Raw genomic sequence first — 17,188 nt, 5'->3', positions numbered from 1 at the left:
GCCCAGGAGTTTGAGACCAGCCTGGGCAATAAAGTGAGACCCTTTCTCTACCAAAAAAAAAAAAAAAAAAAAAAAAGCTGGGTGTGATGGTACATACCTTTAGTCCCAGCTACCCGCAGGCTGAGGCAGGAGGATCACTCGAGCCCAGGAAGTTGAGGCTGCAGTGAACCATAATCATGCCACTGCCTTCCAGCCTGGGCAACAGAATGAGACTGTCTCATAAAAACAAAAGACTCATGCCTGTAATCCCAGCACTTTGGGAGGCCGAGACAGGTGGATCACCTGAGGTCAGGAATTCAAGACCAGCCTGGCCAACATGGTGAAACCTTGCCTCTACTAAAAATACAAAAAATTAGCCAGATGTGGTGGCGGGCACCTGTAATCCCAGCTACTCACGAGGCTGAGGCAGGAAAATCATTTGAATTCGGGAGACGGAGGTTGCAGTGAGCCAAGATTACACCATTGCACTCCAGCCTGGCGACAAGAGCGAAACTCCATCTCCAAAAAAAAAAAAAAAACAAAAAACAAAAAATTAGCCAGGCATTAATTTTTTTAAATAGTAGTCCCAGCTACTTGGGAGGCTGAGATGAGAGGATTGCTTGAGTGCAGGAGTTCTAGGCTGCAAAGAGCTAAAATCCTGCCACTGCACTCCAGCTTGGGCGACAGAGTGAGACTGTCTCCAAAAAAAGAAAAGAAGGTTTCAGAGTTCTTATAGGTAGCCTCTGAAGGCGCCTTGGATAAGGCTGGGTCTTGACTGTTTTTGTGATCTTTTGTAGATGGGCCTATTATTGTTATTTTAGCCACTTTTTACTTTTTATCAGTTTATTTTAGGTCTTGGGTGGCACCATGTAACAAGTAAAGTAGGTGTTATCATCTCAGTCTATTATGCATGTGTTAATCGATTTGAGGGGTGAACATCACTGTGGGCTGAATGTTACTTGATGTGAGGGACTATTTTGAGACATTAGGATCACAGATCATTATATCAATGTATAAGTTGATGTACATTTGCATTTTTACTTACTGACTCTATTATGAATAAAGCTGCCGTGAACATTTCACTTGTGAGACTGTGTGGACATATTTTTAAATTTATCTTGGGTAGATACATAGGAAGGGAATTGTTAATTTGTATGGTAAAGTTATGTGTAGCTTTTTAAGAATCTGCTAAACTGTTTTCCAAAGTAATTACCATTCTACATTCTTAGCAGCATTGTATGAGAGTTCTCTCAAGCTTTTATACTTTTTTTTTCCTGAACCATTTGAGATAACTTGCAAGGATTGTGAGATTTCACCTTTAAGCCCTTCAGCAAATATATCCTGGGAGAACAAGAGCATCATTCTACATGACTACAGTACCATTGTCACTCTGAAGGAATTTAACATGGAAACAGAAGTTTTATCTAATATATAGCCCATCTCTAAATTTGTCCCCCGAATGCCCTTTACAACCTTCCTTTTTTTAATGCAGGATCTTCTCAGGGATCTTATGTTATCTTTGGTTATCGTGTCTCTTTAGACTTCTATCTAGAACAGTTCCCTCGCCTTTCATGGGTATTCTATGACACTGACATTTTTAGAGTTCATGCCAGTCGGAGTGTCCTATGTTGTTGGTCAGTCGTGATTAGAATCGGATTATTTTGTTGGAAATAATACATAGATGATGCTGTGTCTTCTATTGCATCACATCAGGAGGCATATTATGTTAGTTTGTCCTATTATTGACTATGCTAAAATTGAATATTTGGTTAAGATAGTGTCCACCTGTTTTTCTCCTCTATAATTAATAAGTAATCTGTGGGGATGACTCTCAGACTGGGACTATCCTGTTTTCCCAATGGTCTTTCTCTCTACTATTTTAGTATCTATTGATGATCCTTGACTGAGTTGATACTGCATAGGTGGTTGCAAAAAGGTTATTATCTAATTTTGTTGTTCCATCTTCATTTATTGTTTGGCATTCTTCTGTAAATATATTAATTTTTAAATACAACATATCAAATTAGAGTCATGAAAGGAATTCATGGTGAATAAAGCCAAATTTTGGTCGTGTTTTTGTTTAACATTGTGAGCCTAAGTGTATTTGCCTTACCTTCAGCCATACAGGATCCAAAGAAGGGGTATTGAGAAAGATCTCCTTGACCTTTGTAAAGCTTGAACTACATAAACACCTTCATTCACTATGTTTACATTATTTGGGGATGTGTGCTGCTTTTCTGTCTTTGAGAGACCAAACTTTCTTTAAGGAAGAAGCAGAATAAACTATAGATAGATTTTTTTTCTCTCAGTTTTTAGTATCTTTTTCTTTGTAAACCAGATTGGATAGTTTTTTTCATGTATATTTGGGTGGCTTTATGATTTCTTGATGGAGGGGAAGGCTAGTAATTTTACGGGTGATAATTATGCAGTGTCATGTAAAGAAGCTATTTTTAAAAGTCCTTTTATTCTGGAATGCATAAGAAATGCCATAGTTGGATGGGCTGTCTTAAACCTGCTTGGTTGTCATCTGAAGAGTTGGTTTCCCAGAACATGAAAACATTAACAGAATACGTGAGATTGTTTGCAAGTACAACAGGACTTTTACAGGATATATTCTTTAAGTGTTGTATCCCTTGTTTGTGCTGATTAGTTATTAAAAATGATAGCATTCTCTTACATATCCCATATTTATACTGTCATTAGCTTGTAAAAGAAAAGGAGGCCTGTTACTCTGAGGCCTGTGAATTATCATAAAGTTTGTTTTTATTCTTTTTCCAGGTTCCATCTAGTTTTAGCCCCCTATTTGTAAGTATATAGCTTTTTTTTTTTTTTTTTTTTTCGAGATGGAGTTTCGCTCTGATCGCCCAGGCTGGAGTGCAGGGGCGCGATCTTGGCTCACTGCAACCTCTGCCTCCCGGGTTCAAGCGATTCTCCTGCCTCAACCTGGCAAGTAGCTGGGATTACAGGCATGCAACACCACGCCTGGCTAATTTTGTATTTTTAAGTAGAGATGGGGTTTCTCCATGTTGGTCAGGCTGGTCTCGAACTCCCGACCTGAGGTGATCCACCTGCCTTGGCCTCCCAAAGTGCTGGGATTACAGGCATGAGCCACCATGCCCGGCCAAGTATATAGCTTTTTAAAGGTACCTATATACCAGAAAGCAGCCAAATATGTCCACAGAGTACTTGGAGATACTGGCTGCAGAATGAGTAGAGTTGGGGGTCAGAGTTTAAATGCCATGTGGCATTCTTTGGTAGTATTAGGTAACATGACATTGTCTTTGCCCATCATATATTAGAATTTGGCTAAGGTTTATTTACCTTTTTGCTCTTGCGGAGAGAATAAGATAGCATAGGGCTATAGATTTTCTCTTAGATGTATATCCTAGGGTGCATTTTTCTGGGTGAAGTATGTTGATGGTATGGCCAGCATTTTTTTTTTTTTTTTTTTTTAAGCAGAGATGAAACTAAAGGTACTTTGGAGCACACTGTCAGGAAATCTCAAAGGCAAGAATTATTAGACAGTTGTAAAGTATTTTAATCAAAGGTGTATGCAAAAGTGTGGCATTTCTTTTTAAAGCCTGTGCATTTTTCACTGTATGCAGAAACAAGAGGATGGAATGTTGGTTCATAATTTTGGTTTTTTGGCAATTTCTTCCTTTTTAATAAATGAAGGCTGGGTGTAGTGGCTCATGCCTGTAATCCCAGCACTTTGGGAAGCTAAGGTTGGAGGATTGCTTGAGGCCAGGAGTTCGAAACTAGCCTGTGAAATGTAACAAGACCCTATCTCTATTATAATTAAAAAATGTATTAAAAAAATCAAAAACAGCTGGTCATGGTGGCTCACGCCTACTATAATCCCAACACTTTGGGAGGCTGAGGTGGGAGGATTACTTGAGGCCCAGCGTTTGAGACCTGTGTGGGCAACATAATGAGACCCCCATATCTCTCCTTCTCTCTCTGTCTCTTTTTTTGAGACAGCGTCTTGTCGCCCAGGGTGGAGTGCAGTGGTACAATAACAGCTTGCTGCATTCTTGACCTTGTGGGGTCAGGCGTTCCGAGTAGCTGGGACTACAGGTGTGTGCCACCAAGTCTGGCTAATGTTTTTATTTTTTTGTAGAAAAGGGGTCTCCCTGTGTTGCCCAGGCTGGTCTTGAACTCCTGGGCTCCAATGATCCTCCTGTCTCAGCCTCCCAGAGTGCTGGGATTATAGGCGGTGAGCTACCATGCCTAGCTTGAGACCCGCATCTCTACCAAAAAAAAAAAAGATAATAAGATGAACCAGATGTTGTGGTGTGCACCTGTACTTCTACTTGGGAGGTTGAGGCAGGACGATTGCCTAAGTCCAGGAGTTCGAACCTGCAGTGAGCTGTGAGTGTGCCACTGCACTCTCCAGCCTGGGTGACAGCACAAGATCCTGTCTATCTCAAAAAACAAAACAAAACAAAAAATTGCTGGTATTTTTTAGAAAATAGCTCTCTGACCAGGATGAGATACATTTGACTGCTACTGGTTTATGGTAAGTTCCCTGTTAGGTAACAAACTTTTGAAAGCCATACTTCATTATAGATTTATCTGATCATTTCGTAACTGCTATTTTAAACCATTTCCTAAAGTTTCATGAGGAACAATAAACCATAGACATTTTGTCTATAAAGATAGCTTTTTCTCAATCACATTTTGTTTGTCATTCTGGGACTTTTTGGGTATCATATATTTTCATGTCTCTCCTGGGCCAGTGTTCCAGCATTTTCAAAAATTAGTTAACACTGAACCTAGTGATTGTTTCCCATTTCGGGAAGTATCCATGACAGTTTAATTCAGGGGGCAACAAGAATGGGAGTTATTTCTAAATATGTATCTTTGATGGCAAATTGAGTTCTTGGAAGCAGAGTTATTATGAAGGAAATGACTCAGCAAAAAAACAGCACCATTTTGATCCCGGTGCTGTGCCATGCCCCTGTAATCGTAGCTACTCAGGAGGCTGAGGCTAGAGGAACCCTTGAACAGGAGTTTGAGACCAGCCTGGGCAACATAACAAGACCCTGTCGCCAAAAAACCCACAAAACCCCACCATTTTCATTGCAGTCTTTATTCTGCTTTCATATTCATAGTTTTTTCTTGTTATGATAAACATTTTCAAATATACAGTAAAGTAGAATAATACAATGTGTAACCATTATATTAGTTTTTGGTGCTGTGATACATTACCACAAACTATGTGACTTAAAAACACACACATTTATGATTTTAGCAGTTCTGGAGGTCACAAGTTCAAATGGTCTCTGCACTAAAATCATGGCGTCGTTGGCACTCTGTTCCTTTTGAAGAACCTTTTCTTGCCTTTTCCTGCTTCCAGAGGCCACAGGCATTCCTTAGCTCATGGCCCTGTTTCTCCTTCTTCAAAGCTGAGTCCTTCTTACACTGCTGTTTCTCGGTTCTCTCTTTAAATTCCCTCTTCCACTCTTAAGGAAGTGATTGCATTGGTTTCATCTGGATAATTCTGGATAATCTCCCTATTTTAAGGTCAGCTGATTAACACCCTTAATTCCTCTTTGCGATATAACAACATATTCATAGGTTCCAGGGACTGGGACATTATTAGGATGATGAAAATGTTCTGAAACATGATATTCTAAACATGGCGATGGTTGTACAATTCTGTAAATTTACTAAAAATCATTGAATTGTACAATTGAAATGGGTGGATTTTATGCTGCATAAATTATACCTCAGTAAAATTGCTTTTTAAAGAGACCTTAGCTGGACGGGGTGGCTCATGCCTATATTCCCAGCACTTTGGGAGGCCAAGGCAGGAGGATTGCTTGGAGTTCAAAACCAGTCTGGGCAACATAGTGAGACCCTGTCTCTCTCTCTCTCTTTTTTTTTAAGTTTAAAATTTTAAAGACAAAAATTTTAGAAACCTTTAGGTGCTCTCCTTTCATTTTAGGAGTAAATCCAAATTTCATTTTCTTTTTTGAGACAGGGTCTCATGCTGTCACCCAGGCTGGGGTACAGTGGTATGACAATAGCTCACTGCAGCCTCAACTTCCTGGGCTCAAGTGATCTTTCCACTTCAGCCTTCTGAGTAGCTGGGACTATAGGCACGGGCCACTATACCCAGATAATTTTTCAATTTTTTTGTAGAGACGGAGTCTCACTTTTTTTCGCAGGCTGGTCTTGAACTCCTGGCATTAAGTACTCCTCTTGCCTCAGCCACCCAAAGTGCTGGGATTCCAGGCATGAGCCGTCATGATCCTTTAGTGGTAAAACATACTTAACATTTCCTATCTTAACTCTTTTTTTTTTTTGAGACAGGATCTCACTCTGTCACCCAGGCTGGTGTGGAGTGGCATCATTAGGGATCACTGTAGCCTTGAACTCCTGGGCTCAAGGGAACCTCCCACTGCAGCCTCCCAAGTAGCTGTGACTATAGGTGCACACCACCCTGTGTAGTCCCAGCTTGGCTAATTTTTAATTTTCTTTTAAATTTTATAGAGACCAGGTCTCTCTCTGTTGCCCAGGCTGGACCAATCTTGGGCTCAAGCAGTCTTCCTGCCTTGGCCTCCCAAAGTGCTGGGATTACAGGCGTGAGCCACGATGCCTGGCCCGTCTTACCCATTTTTAAGTGTACTGTTCCGTAGGGTGTTAAGTATATTTACATCATTTTGCAACCAATCTCCAGGATTCTTTCATCTTGCAAAACAGAAACTATGTACTCATTAAACAACTACCCACTTTCCATATAAGTATTTGACCTTTGTGACGGACTTATTTCACTTAGCATAAAATCTTCAAGTTTCATCCATAATGTTATGTGTTTCAGAATTTTCTTCCTTTTTAAGGCTAAATAATATCCCATTACATGTATAAATCACATACTGTTTATTTGTTCGTTGGTCAGTGGACACTTGGGTTGCTTTCACCATTTGACTGTTATGAATAATGCTGCTCTGAACATGCATATTCTTTTTTAGAACTGCTTTCAGTTCTCTTAGATACCCAGAAGTGGAATTGCTGGATCTGAGTAAGTTTTAACTTCATGCTCCAGCTTCTCTTCTATGTCTTTTTCTTTTTTTTTTTTTTTTGAGACGGAGTCTTGCTCTGTCGCCCGGGCTGGAGTGCAGTGGCATGATCTCGGCTCACTGAAAGCTCTGCCTCCCGGGTTCATGCCATTCTCCTGCCTCAGCCTCCCGAGTAGCTGGGACTACAGGTGCCCGTCACCACACCCAGCTAATTTTTTATATTTTTAATAGAGACGGGGTTTCGCTGTTTTAGCCAAGATGGTCTCGATCTCCTGACCTTGTGATCCGCCCGCCTCGGCCTCCCAAACTGTTGGGATTACAGGCGTGAGCCACCGCGCCCGGCCTCTTCTATATCTTTTAATTGGCTTTGTACTTTCCATTCAAACTCTCCCTAGAAGCCATTATACAATTTTGAACTAATTTGGACCTATTATGTCGAAAATAACAAACTTACTTCAAACTAGATAATGATAAAAGGGTTTATTTAAGGATATTTTTATGTTACACAGAACCCAAAGACAGAAATGTGTTTGTGCTTCAGGAACAACTAGACTCAAGGACTTGAAATACCTTTAGGTTTCTTTCTCTGTGTGTTTTATCTAGATATTTGCAGTGGTCTTTTATCTCTGTTGAAGAGAGCCATGACTGTCCAGAGCTCTCAAATGCATAGTTTATAGACCAGATACTATGAGAGAAACTTTCTTAGTTCCAGTTCTAAATTTCTCTGTACCCCCACCTCCATGAGCCACCGTGCCCGGCCCTCACAGAACATTTTAAAGAGTTGTAGAGTGTATAGCCTTGTGCCTACCACCTAGATTCCACAATGGTTAACATTTTTGCCATATTTGCTTTCTTTATGTAAGATTTTTAAAAAATCATTTGAAAGTTGTAGACATTATACGACCCTTGATCTTTAAATGTTTCTGCATGTATCTTTTTTTTTGTTTCTGCATGTATCTTTTAAAAACAAGGATATTCTCATACATAACTATGTACTATTACCTAATACAATAATAAAACAATGCCACCACTTCCTTTCTTTTTTGTGGCAGAGTACTTAATTTTTATTTTCTACTTGGAAAATGGTATAGCTGCTGAAGACACAAGGACCAGTTCTAAAAAGTAAAAAAATTAATGGATCAATAAATAGCCAGGAAAAGAAGAGAGGAGAAACAATTTTAGACGCCATAGGGCTCTAAGAAGTGGGTAAAATGTTGATATTAACTTTGTCCCTCCTCTGAATGTAATTTTCCACAAATTCTTTTTACTAGTTGTCTTCACATATTAAAGAGTATCTACGAGTACATTTTTAGGTTGACAGTATTGACCGTTGCCTTTGCCCAACTCCAATTCCCTATTTGCAGTCATCTTTCTGTTTCAATGAAAGTCTTAGTTTCTTTCCAGGCTTTAAAATTCATAGTAGTTACAAGTATGTAATGTTTGGCCCCTCTTTTTGGTATTCCATGTTAGAATCCTCTCACATTGATGTTGGAAGGCCCTGGTTAAGAACATCTATTTTGCCGAGCCTTATTTCCGACCAAATTACCTTTTTGGTTATTCAGAGATAGTAAAGTCTTCTTGATTCTTGGTGGGTACATGGCTTTAGTAGCAATATTATTGGCATACCCCAGATGAGGAAAACCTCTTGTGGTTCGGGATAACTATCTCTTGAAGCCCTAAGATGCTGTTGTTCATGCCTGATAATGTGGGTTCATTATTCTGTTTCCCATTTTAATTTGTGTCCAAATAAGGTTGGTAGTTTTCTTTTTCTCATAAATAATTTGTGTTCTTTTGAGTTTCTCACTTGTTCAGAGAATGGAAAGAAAAGGTATCTAGTTTTTTTTTTTTCCTTGAGAATCTCAGCTAATGGCATTCCTTCTCTATTTCTGATTTTCTTTATTTTTTTGATAGGGTCTCACTCTGTTGCCCAGGCTGGAGTGCAGTGGCGCAATCTCAGCTCACTGCAGCCTCACCCTCTTGGGATCAAGTGATCTCCCACTTCAGCCCCCTGAATGGCTGGGACTGTAGGTGTACGCCACCATGCCTGGCTGATTTTTTTTTTTTTTTTTTTTTTTTTTGAAGAGATGGGGTTTCGCCATGTTACCTAGGCTAGTCTCGAACTTCTAGGCTGAAGTGATCTACCTGCCTCTGCGCCTCCCAGAGTTCTGGGATTATAGGCATGAGCCACCACACCTGGCCTGGTTTTAGCTGTTTTCTACTGCCATATTTTTGAATGTTTCTGGCCTCATATAAATATATAGATGATTTTTCTTCCTAAGACTGCCTTATGGGCCGGGCGTGGTGGGTCACACCTGTAATCCCAGCACTTTGGGAGGCCGAAGCGGGTGAATCACCTGAGGTTGGGAGTTCGAGACCAGCCTGACCAACATGGAGAAACCCCGTCTCTACTAAAAATACAAAATTAGCCGAGCGTGGTGGCGCATGCCTGTAATCCCAGCTACTCCAGAGGCTGAGGCAGGAGAATCGCTTGAACCCGGGAGGTGGAGGTTGCAGTGAGCCGAGATAGCACCACTGCACTCCAGCCTGGGGACAGAGTGAGACTCCGCTAAAAAAAAAAAAAAAAAAAAAAAAAAAACGAAAAAACAACGACTGCCTTATGTATGTGTATATACAACAAAAATAACTGTTCTATGTTTGTGAATATATGCAAGATCAATTCTTTAAAGAATTCAGTTTAATGGGGGTTACAATTCATTTATAGAATTCATAATGGTAATTAGTATGTTAAGAAAATCAGATGTTCAGAGTGTTATATAATTGGAAAATTCTGGGTAGGTTAAAACTTTTGAATAGGTGTGGCTCTAAATTCTAATAATTACCTAGCCTAGAGCAAATTAACCTCACCTGTCAGTGCCTCAGTAGTCTCATCTATAAAATGAAGGTTGGACAGAGTTGTATTTTATCAGGAAACTTGTCAGTGTTACCAAATTCTTCTCCAGTTCAGGTTAACTTCATTGTCTGTGCAGTTGAAACTGTGCTGTGTACCAAGCCCATCTTTCACCCTAAGCAGGAAAAGCTGCTTTGGGCCCATAGCCTCTGTGTGAGAGGCATTTGGAGTTACCTTTGTTTGAATGTCCCTGGTTAGCTATAGCCTATAAACACTGAAGGCAAGGGCCATGCCTGTCTTGCAATCTGCTGTATCCCTAATGCTCCAGGCCAGGTGCCTGGCACAAGGGTAAATGCTCGTTCATTAAATATTTGTTGAATGAATGACTGCCAACCAGGACATTTGCATACATTGCCTCTGCAATCTTCACAGCCAACATTATAATGAGATAGGTAGTATCAACCCAGTTTTGCAGAAGAGTAAAACTGATGGGGAAAGGCTTTAAGGCTGCTTGTTCAAAACCTCACAGCCAAGAGTTGGAGCTGACTCTAAAGATCACAGTCTTTTTTTTTCTTGAGTTGGAGTCTTGCCCTGTTGCCCAGGCTGGAGTGCAGTGGCGCAATCTCAGCTCACTGCAAACTCTGCCTTCCGAGGTTCAAGCAATTCTCCTGACTCAGCCTCCCAAGTAGCTGGGATTACAGGCACCCACCACCATGCCCAGCTAATTTTTGTATTTTTAGTAGAGACAAGGTTTCCCCATGTTGGCCAGGCTGGTCTCCAACTCCTGACCTCAGGCAATCTGCCCGCCTTGGCCTCCCAAAGTGCTGGGATTATAGGTGTGAGCCACTGTGTCCGGCCTAAAGACCATACTCTTTAAAAAAAAAAAAAAAAGAAAAATTATTTCATTGTAATAAAATCTGCATGACATGAAATTTACCATTTTAACCATTTTAAGTATACAGTTCTGTGGCATTAACTATATTGGCAGTGTGCGACTATTACCATCATCCATCTTTTTTTTTTTTTTTTTTTTTTTTGAGACAGAGTCTCACTCTGTTGCCCAGGTCAGAGTGAGTGCAGTGGCACAATTTCGGCTCATTGCAACCTCCGCCTCCTGGGTTCAAGCAATTCGCCTATCTCATCCTCCCAAGTAGCTCATTACAGGCATGCGCTACGCCCAGCTAATTTTTGTATTTTTTGTAGAGACGAGGTTTCACCATGTTGGCCAGGCTGGTCTTGAACTCCTGACCTCAAGTGATCTGCCCGCCTCTGCCTCCCAAAGTGTTGGGATTACAGGCATGAGTCACCACATCTGGCACCAGCATCCATCTTAATCTGTGCTTTTTTTCACTGTTAACGTTGCCTCTGTTTGTTCTTCAGGGTACTTTTAACCATCTGAAATTAGATTTAAAACTTTTTTGAGCAGAAACACTGAAGGAATCTGGAGGTTTAAACTTTCAGACTGCACTGAATGCTGGGTCAGTGTTTTCCCTTTCCCATCATCTCAGCCAGCTCCATTTCATGAAGAATTTCTTGTTGGCTAATAATAGCTGAGTATGTTGTTTTGAACAAGAATACCTGCTATCATGTCTACTTTCTGACACTGAATTGGAGCTGTTTGGTCTATGCCTGCTGTTGCTCAGCCTAGTGGGCCAGTAATTTAAATGCTCTGAACTCTGAGAAGCTGTGTACCCCACATTTGTAGCTGTGTACCTGCTTGATGGATTAGATCACTTGGGCTAAAGTCCACTTTCTGCCTTGTACTTGGGAAATGAATTTGCTTTGTCATCCTCTCCAGCTTCCTGCCAGGATTCCAGTTCGCTGCTTTCAGTTTCAGTTTGGGGTTTAAAAATGTTTCTTAATCTTTCTCTGGCTGAATTACCTGTATAATACACATACAAATAAGCTTTGACTGTGGGATAAGTTGGAAATGTGTGAAAGGAGATTTGAGGGTAGGAATGGATCTGCCTAAGTTGGGTAGCTTGACTTTCCCACTTACTAGTGTCCCTACTGCAGTGGTCTTGAAGTCCTGTCCTGATGGCAGAGCCAAAGGGTGAAATATGACACAGGCTGGGGATGAGAATTGGCAATTGTCCTGAGTGCACAAATAGTTTCTTCCCTCCAAAACATATTTTGCAGCCAAGTGAACAGAAAACAATTCAGCAGGCTACTTACTGAAGACCTGCTGCAAAAAAATTCTCTTTTCAAAAAGGTAGACATACAGCTTTTCCAAAATGTTTTCAAAAGAGCAAATTGCAAACTAGGCTTATTTTTCTCCCATATTCTCCCTGATCCCTAAGTGTAATGCTAATTCCAGATATACTTCTAAGCCTGTTTGTGGATGGTAGGGGCTGGATTTCCCCAAGTTTGACCAGTCACAAACATCCTTCACTTTAGATCACTGTCAGCTAGGCAGGAAACTGCTGAGAAGACTCAAGTCCAAGCTTTGTATTGAATAGTCAAGCAAACAGGTGCAGTTTGGCCCCAGCCCAGCTCTCTTTATGTAAATATTATCAAGCACATATACCATAGGCAGGCCATTGGTATTGTAATTTCAGTCATTACTGACTAATATGACAGGCCACCATTGCATGAGGCTTGACCTCAGGTACCTGCTCTAAATATAGCCTTCCTTTCTGGCAGCTGCAAGCACCTGGAGGAGCAGGCAGGCCCCCAGCAGAAAATTGTTTGCTGTTATTAGCATTTCTGTTGATCAGTTGTATACTGTCAGAGCTTGTTTCATGCTATGTTTATGTATAATTAAAAACAACTCAGTGGATTCGTTGGTTTATGGTTGGATTATGTTTAGAAACATGCAGTTTGGATTGTTATATAGTGTGGGAAGTGGAGATGATGTCATTGGTTTGAGTAAGACCAGAAGAGAAGCAGTTAATGTAATTACCAATAATTTCCTTGATCTCTGTAATGAACACAGCTTACTGAAACCCTTTAGTGGCCCTTGGTTTCTGGCACTGATAACCAAGCTGACAATCACGCGCTTCTGCTCAATTGGGAACTCTGGCTTATGTGCTTGGTAGTTCCTTCTGATGAAAGGGGATTTGTGAGTAATTAAAAAGAACACCAACATTTACAAAATGATACTTCCAAAAAAGAAACTACAAATGGCTCTTTTTTGTTTTGTTTTGTTTTTTTGAGACGGAGTCTGGCACTGTTGCCCGGGCTGGAGTGCAATGGTGCTATCTCGGCTCACTGCAACCTCCACCTCCCGGGTTCAAGCGATTCTACTGCCTCAGCCTCCCAAGTAGCTGGGATTACAGGCGCCCGCCACTGTGCCTGGCTAATTTTTTGTACTTTTTTTAGTAGAGACGGGTTTCACTATGTTGGCCAGGCTGATCTTGAACTCCTGACCCCGTGATCTGCCCACCTCGGCCTTCCAAAGTACTGGGATTACAGGCGTGAGCCACTGAGCCCAGCCTTTACAAATGGCTCTTAAACCTGTAAAAAGATACTCAGCCTCTCAAGATCTCACTGAGATGTATTTTTTTTAACCTGTTAGATGGGAAAATCCAAAATGTTAGAGAAACACCACTGATGAGCAAGTGGGGAAAATAGGCATACTCTTATGTTCTTGGTGGGACCACTAGCGTACAACTTTTGTTGAGGGAAGTTTGGATATATTTATTAAAACCACAAACTCTGGCACAGCAGTATCACTTAATAGGAATTTATCTCACAGATTGTATACACTTGCATGTATACAAAACTGTGTGCTTAAGCTTACTTATGGAAGAGTTAATGACTGGAAACAAACTCAAAAGTCGACTGGTTAAATGATCCATCTGTATAGTGGTTACAGCTGTAAAAAACAATGAGGATGCTCTTTATATACTAACAGATGTTTTCAAGATATAGTATTAAGAGAATAAAGCAAAGGGCATTGTATATTATGCTACCATTTGTATAAAAAAGGGGGAAAATAAGATTGTATATCATGTTTGCTTGAATGTGTATAAGAAAGTTCTGGAAGGATATTTAAGAAAGTAATATGAACAGTTATATCTGTGTGTATGTTGGGGAAAAAGAACATGGTTTTCTGTATTATGTGCACATATTAACTTTATTTTAAAAAGTGAAGCTTCTGGCTGGGCTCAGTGGCTCATGCCTATAATCCTAACACTTTGGGAAGCTGAGATGGATGGATCGCTTGAGCTCAGGAGTTCAAGACTAGCCTGGGCAACATGGCGAAACCCTGTCTCTCTCTTTTTTAATATTAAAAAATAATAATACAAAATAAAAAGTAGTGCTTCTTTGAATTCCGTAGTTATAGAGCTCTCTTTTAATTGATTTCTTTACCCATTCTTGTTTTCCTGTGGGTAACAAGGGAGATTTCCTCATACTGTTGCTGATGGTACTAATGTTTGTTACTTTCTATGTGGGAAGAAAGTGATACACAAATTTGTTGGTCCTGGTGTTTTTCCTATTGTTCCTTAGCCAGAATAGAAGGCTTTAAAGACTTGTATACCAGGAGCCTCAGGTTCTGTGACAAACCCTAAGAATCAGGCTTTTTCCTTTTGTTTAACAATTAGAATAATATCATCTGGACAGTACTGAAGTCTGTTGCCTTTTCTCTTTTTCTGTAGGAACCTACAAGCAGCAATCGGCGCCTATTATGACTTTGAGAGCCCAAACATCAGTGTGCCCTCTATGTCCTTTGTTGAAGATGTCACCATAGGAGAAGGGGAGTCAATACCTCCAGATACTCAGTTTGTAAAAACATGGCGGATCCAGAATTCTGGTAAGTACATAATGGGCAATCCTCGCTTGCCTAGTTTTCATTTTCTTAATAGTTAAATAAGAAGGAAATGTTTTAGCTTATGTATGTGATTGTGTAACTACGAGCTTTCTCTTACACATGATATGTAGCATTTTCTTGTACTGATGTGATGACCAAACATTAGTGAAATATCTCCTGCTCTAAAGTAGGAAGAAGAATTTATGTCTCATGCTTCTAAGCCAACTATAACTTAATAGCATCTAAACACAATCCAATATTGGTTTTGTTACTAGGAACTAGACTTGTATATGATGGGGTATTGTCTCTACCTGTACAGTTTTACTTCATCACTTTATTTCTGCTCTAATTAATCTTCCAGTCATTTCCAGCAGGCTAGAGGAGGTATATCCTTGAATAGAACAAGGTAGTTGGAAAGAGCTGTGAGCATCTGCTCTTTTGAAAGCTCTTTTTTTTTTTTTTCAACCACAAGGATGATTGTCTCTGAAATTTCATTAGGATATCTGAGACATTAATACCACTTTGAAAAATAGGGTAGGAAATATGGGAATTTGCTCAAAATGGGAGACAGAGAAATTGTTGGTTAAAGAAAAAAATACAGATCGGGTGTGGTAGCTCACACACAGAATCCCAGCACTTTTTTTTTTTGAGACAGCATCTCGCTCTGTTGCCCAGTTTGGAGTGCAGTGTTGTGATCATGGCTCACTATAGCCTTAACCTCTTAGGCTCAGGCGATCCTCCTGCCTCAGCCTCTCCCAAGTATCTGGGTCTGCAGGCGTGCACTACTGTGCCGAGCTAATTTTTTAATTGTAGAGATGGAGTCTTCCTGTGTTGCCCAGGCTGATCTCGAACTCTTAGGCTCAAGCTATCCTCTCACTTGGATAGCTGAGATTACATATGTGTACACTGCACATGGCCTCCCAGCACTTTGACAGGTCAAGGCAGGAGGATCACTTGAGCCCAGGAGTTTAAGACCAGCTTTGGCAATGTAGTGAGATCCTGTCTCTACAAACACTGAAAAGAAAAAAATACAAGAAAAACATTGTTTTGATGTACTGCAGCCTCTTTTAAGACAAACTAGAAATAAGTTAACCATAGGCTGAGCGTGGTGGCTCCTGCCTGTAATCCCAGCTTTGGGAGGCCGAGGTGGGAGGATCACTTGAGATGAGGAGTTGGAGACCAGTTGGGCCACCATGATGAAACCCCATCTAAAAATACAAAAATTAGCTGGGTATGGTGTTGGGCACCTTTAATCCCAGCTACTTGGGAGGCTGAGGCAGGAGAATTGTTTGAACCCAGGAGGTGGAGGTTGCAGTGAGCTGAAATCATGCCACTGCACTCCAGGCTGGGTGACAGAGTGAGACTCCATCTCAAAAAAAAATTAAATAAAAATAAATAAGTAAGTTAACCATAGTTCTTTGAAAATAGTGTGTATGTGTCTAAATTTCTTTCTTTCTTTCTCTTTCTTCCTCTTTCTTTCTTTCTCTTTCTTCCTCTTTCTTCCTCTTTCTTTCTTTCTCTCCCTCTCTCTTTCTTTCTTTTCTTTCTTTCTTTTCTTTTTCTTTCTTTCTCTTTCTTTCTCTCTCCTTCCTTCCTTCCTTCCTTCCTTCCTTCCTTCCGTCCGTCCGTCCGTCCGTCCTTCCTTCCTTCCTTCCTACCTTTCTTTTTTATGTAAGACAAGGTCTCACTCTGTCACCCAGGCTGGGAGTGCTGTGGCGCAATCTTGGCCTCCTGGGCTCAAATGATCCTCTTGCCTTGGCCTCCTGAGTAGTTGGGATTACAGATGTGAGCCGCTGCACCATGCCTGGCTAATTTTTTAAAGTTTTTGTAGAAATAGGGTTTCATTGTGTTGCTCAGGCTGTTCTCAGACTCCTGGGCTCACACGATCCTCCCACCTTGGCCTTCTAAAATGCTGGGATTACAGGCATGAACCACTGCACCTGGCCTTAAATTATTTTCTAGTGACTTTTGGGGGCAGGGGTTGGGTTTTGTATTTCATGTCACATCTAATGACAATTTATGTTGACTGGTTGAGGGTGTTTTAACTTTCTTATTATTAATGAGAACTTCAGAGAAAAATTCTGAGAGATGGAAAACTAGGCTAAAAATATGTGTTTGTGGGGGTGCCCTATCTAGCAAGTTAATTTTATATGAGATGATTTAAAACTCTGAGGACTCAAATAAACCTATAAAAGTGACCTTTTATTGATTTGGTTTACTTTTCAGTTCTTTACAATTCAGTTCTTTATGATAGGGAAAGACTGGCTAGACCAGCCTTTTATGTAAGAATGTACCAAATTGAATTGTTATTCTTAGTTTTTCTGGCATATTTAGAAGTAACTCTCCTTTGGAGGAAAGTTCAGTGTGTCATTGACCAAACACATAGTTTGGACTGACCCAATGTTGTGGATGACTCAGGACACCTGTGGCTTTGTAAAATTTAATTTGCCCCCTTTCGTTTTTAGTTATAACAGTTAGTTATAACAGTTAGTTTGGGAGGTACATGGTAACAGAGGAAAATAGCCATATTTTCTATTTTTCTTGAAATTCTTACTTGTTCAAAGTCTAATTTACTTTACTTTG

The 17,188-nt window shown here is 40.4% G+C and overlaps 1 protein-coding gene across 3 annotated transcripts in view; it reads left to right on the top strand.

Moving 5' to 3' along the window:
- Window positions 1–17,188, top strand: part of ILRUN (inflammation and lipid regulator with UBA-like and NBR1-like domains) — a 123,212-nt gene that overhangs the window by 28,516 nt on the left and 77,508 nt on the right. For all 3 annotated transcript variants that reach the window (XM_030803316.1, XM_030803317.1, XM_030803315.1), the window contains exon 2: window positions 14,454–14,608. In XM_030803316.1, coding sequence (XP_030659176.1) covers window positions 14,454–14,608 — 155 coding nt within the window. The remainder of the gene's footprint in view (window positions 1–14,453; window positions 14,609–17,188) is intronic.

Source organism: Nomascus leucogenys, chromosome 22a, assembly GCF_006542625.1.
Source record: "Nomascus leucogenys isolate Asia chromosome 22a, Asia_NLE_v1, whole genome shotgun sequence".
NCBI classification, from domain to species: domain Eukaryota; kingdom Metazoa; phylum Chordata; class Mammalia; order Primates; family Hylobatidae; genus Nomascus; species Nomascus leucogenys.
The sequence above is the reverse complement of the archived record's forward strand: the minus strand, read 5'-3'. Positions and strand labels throughout refer to the sequence as shown.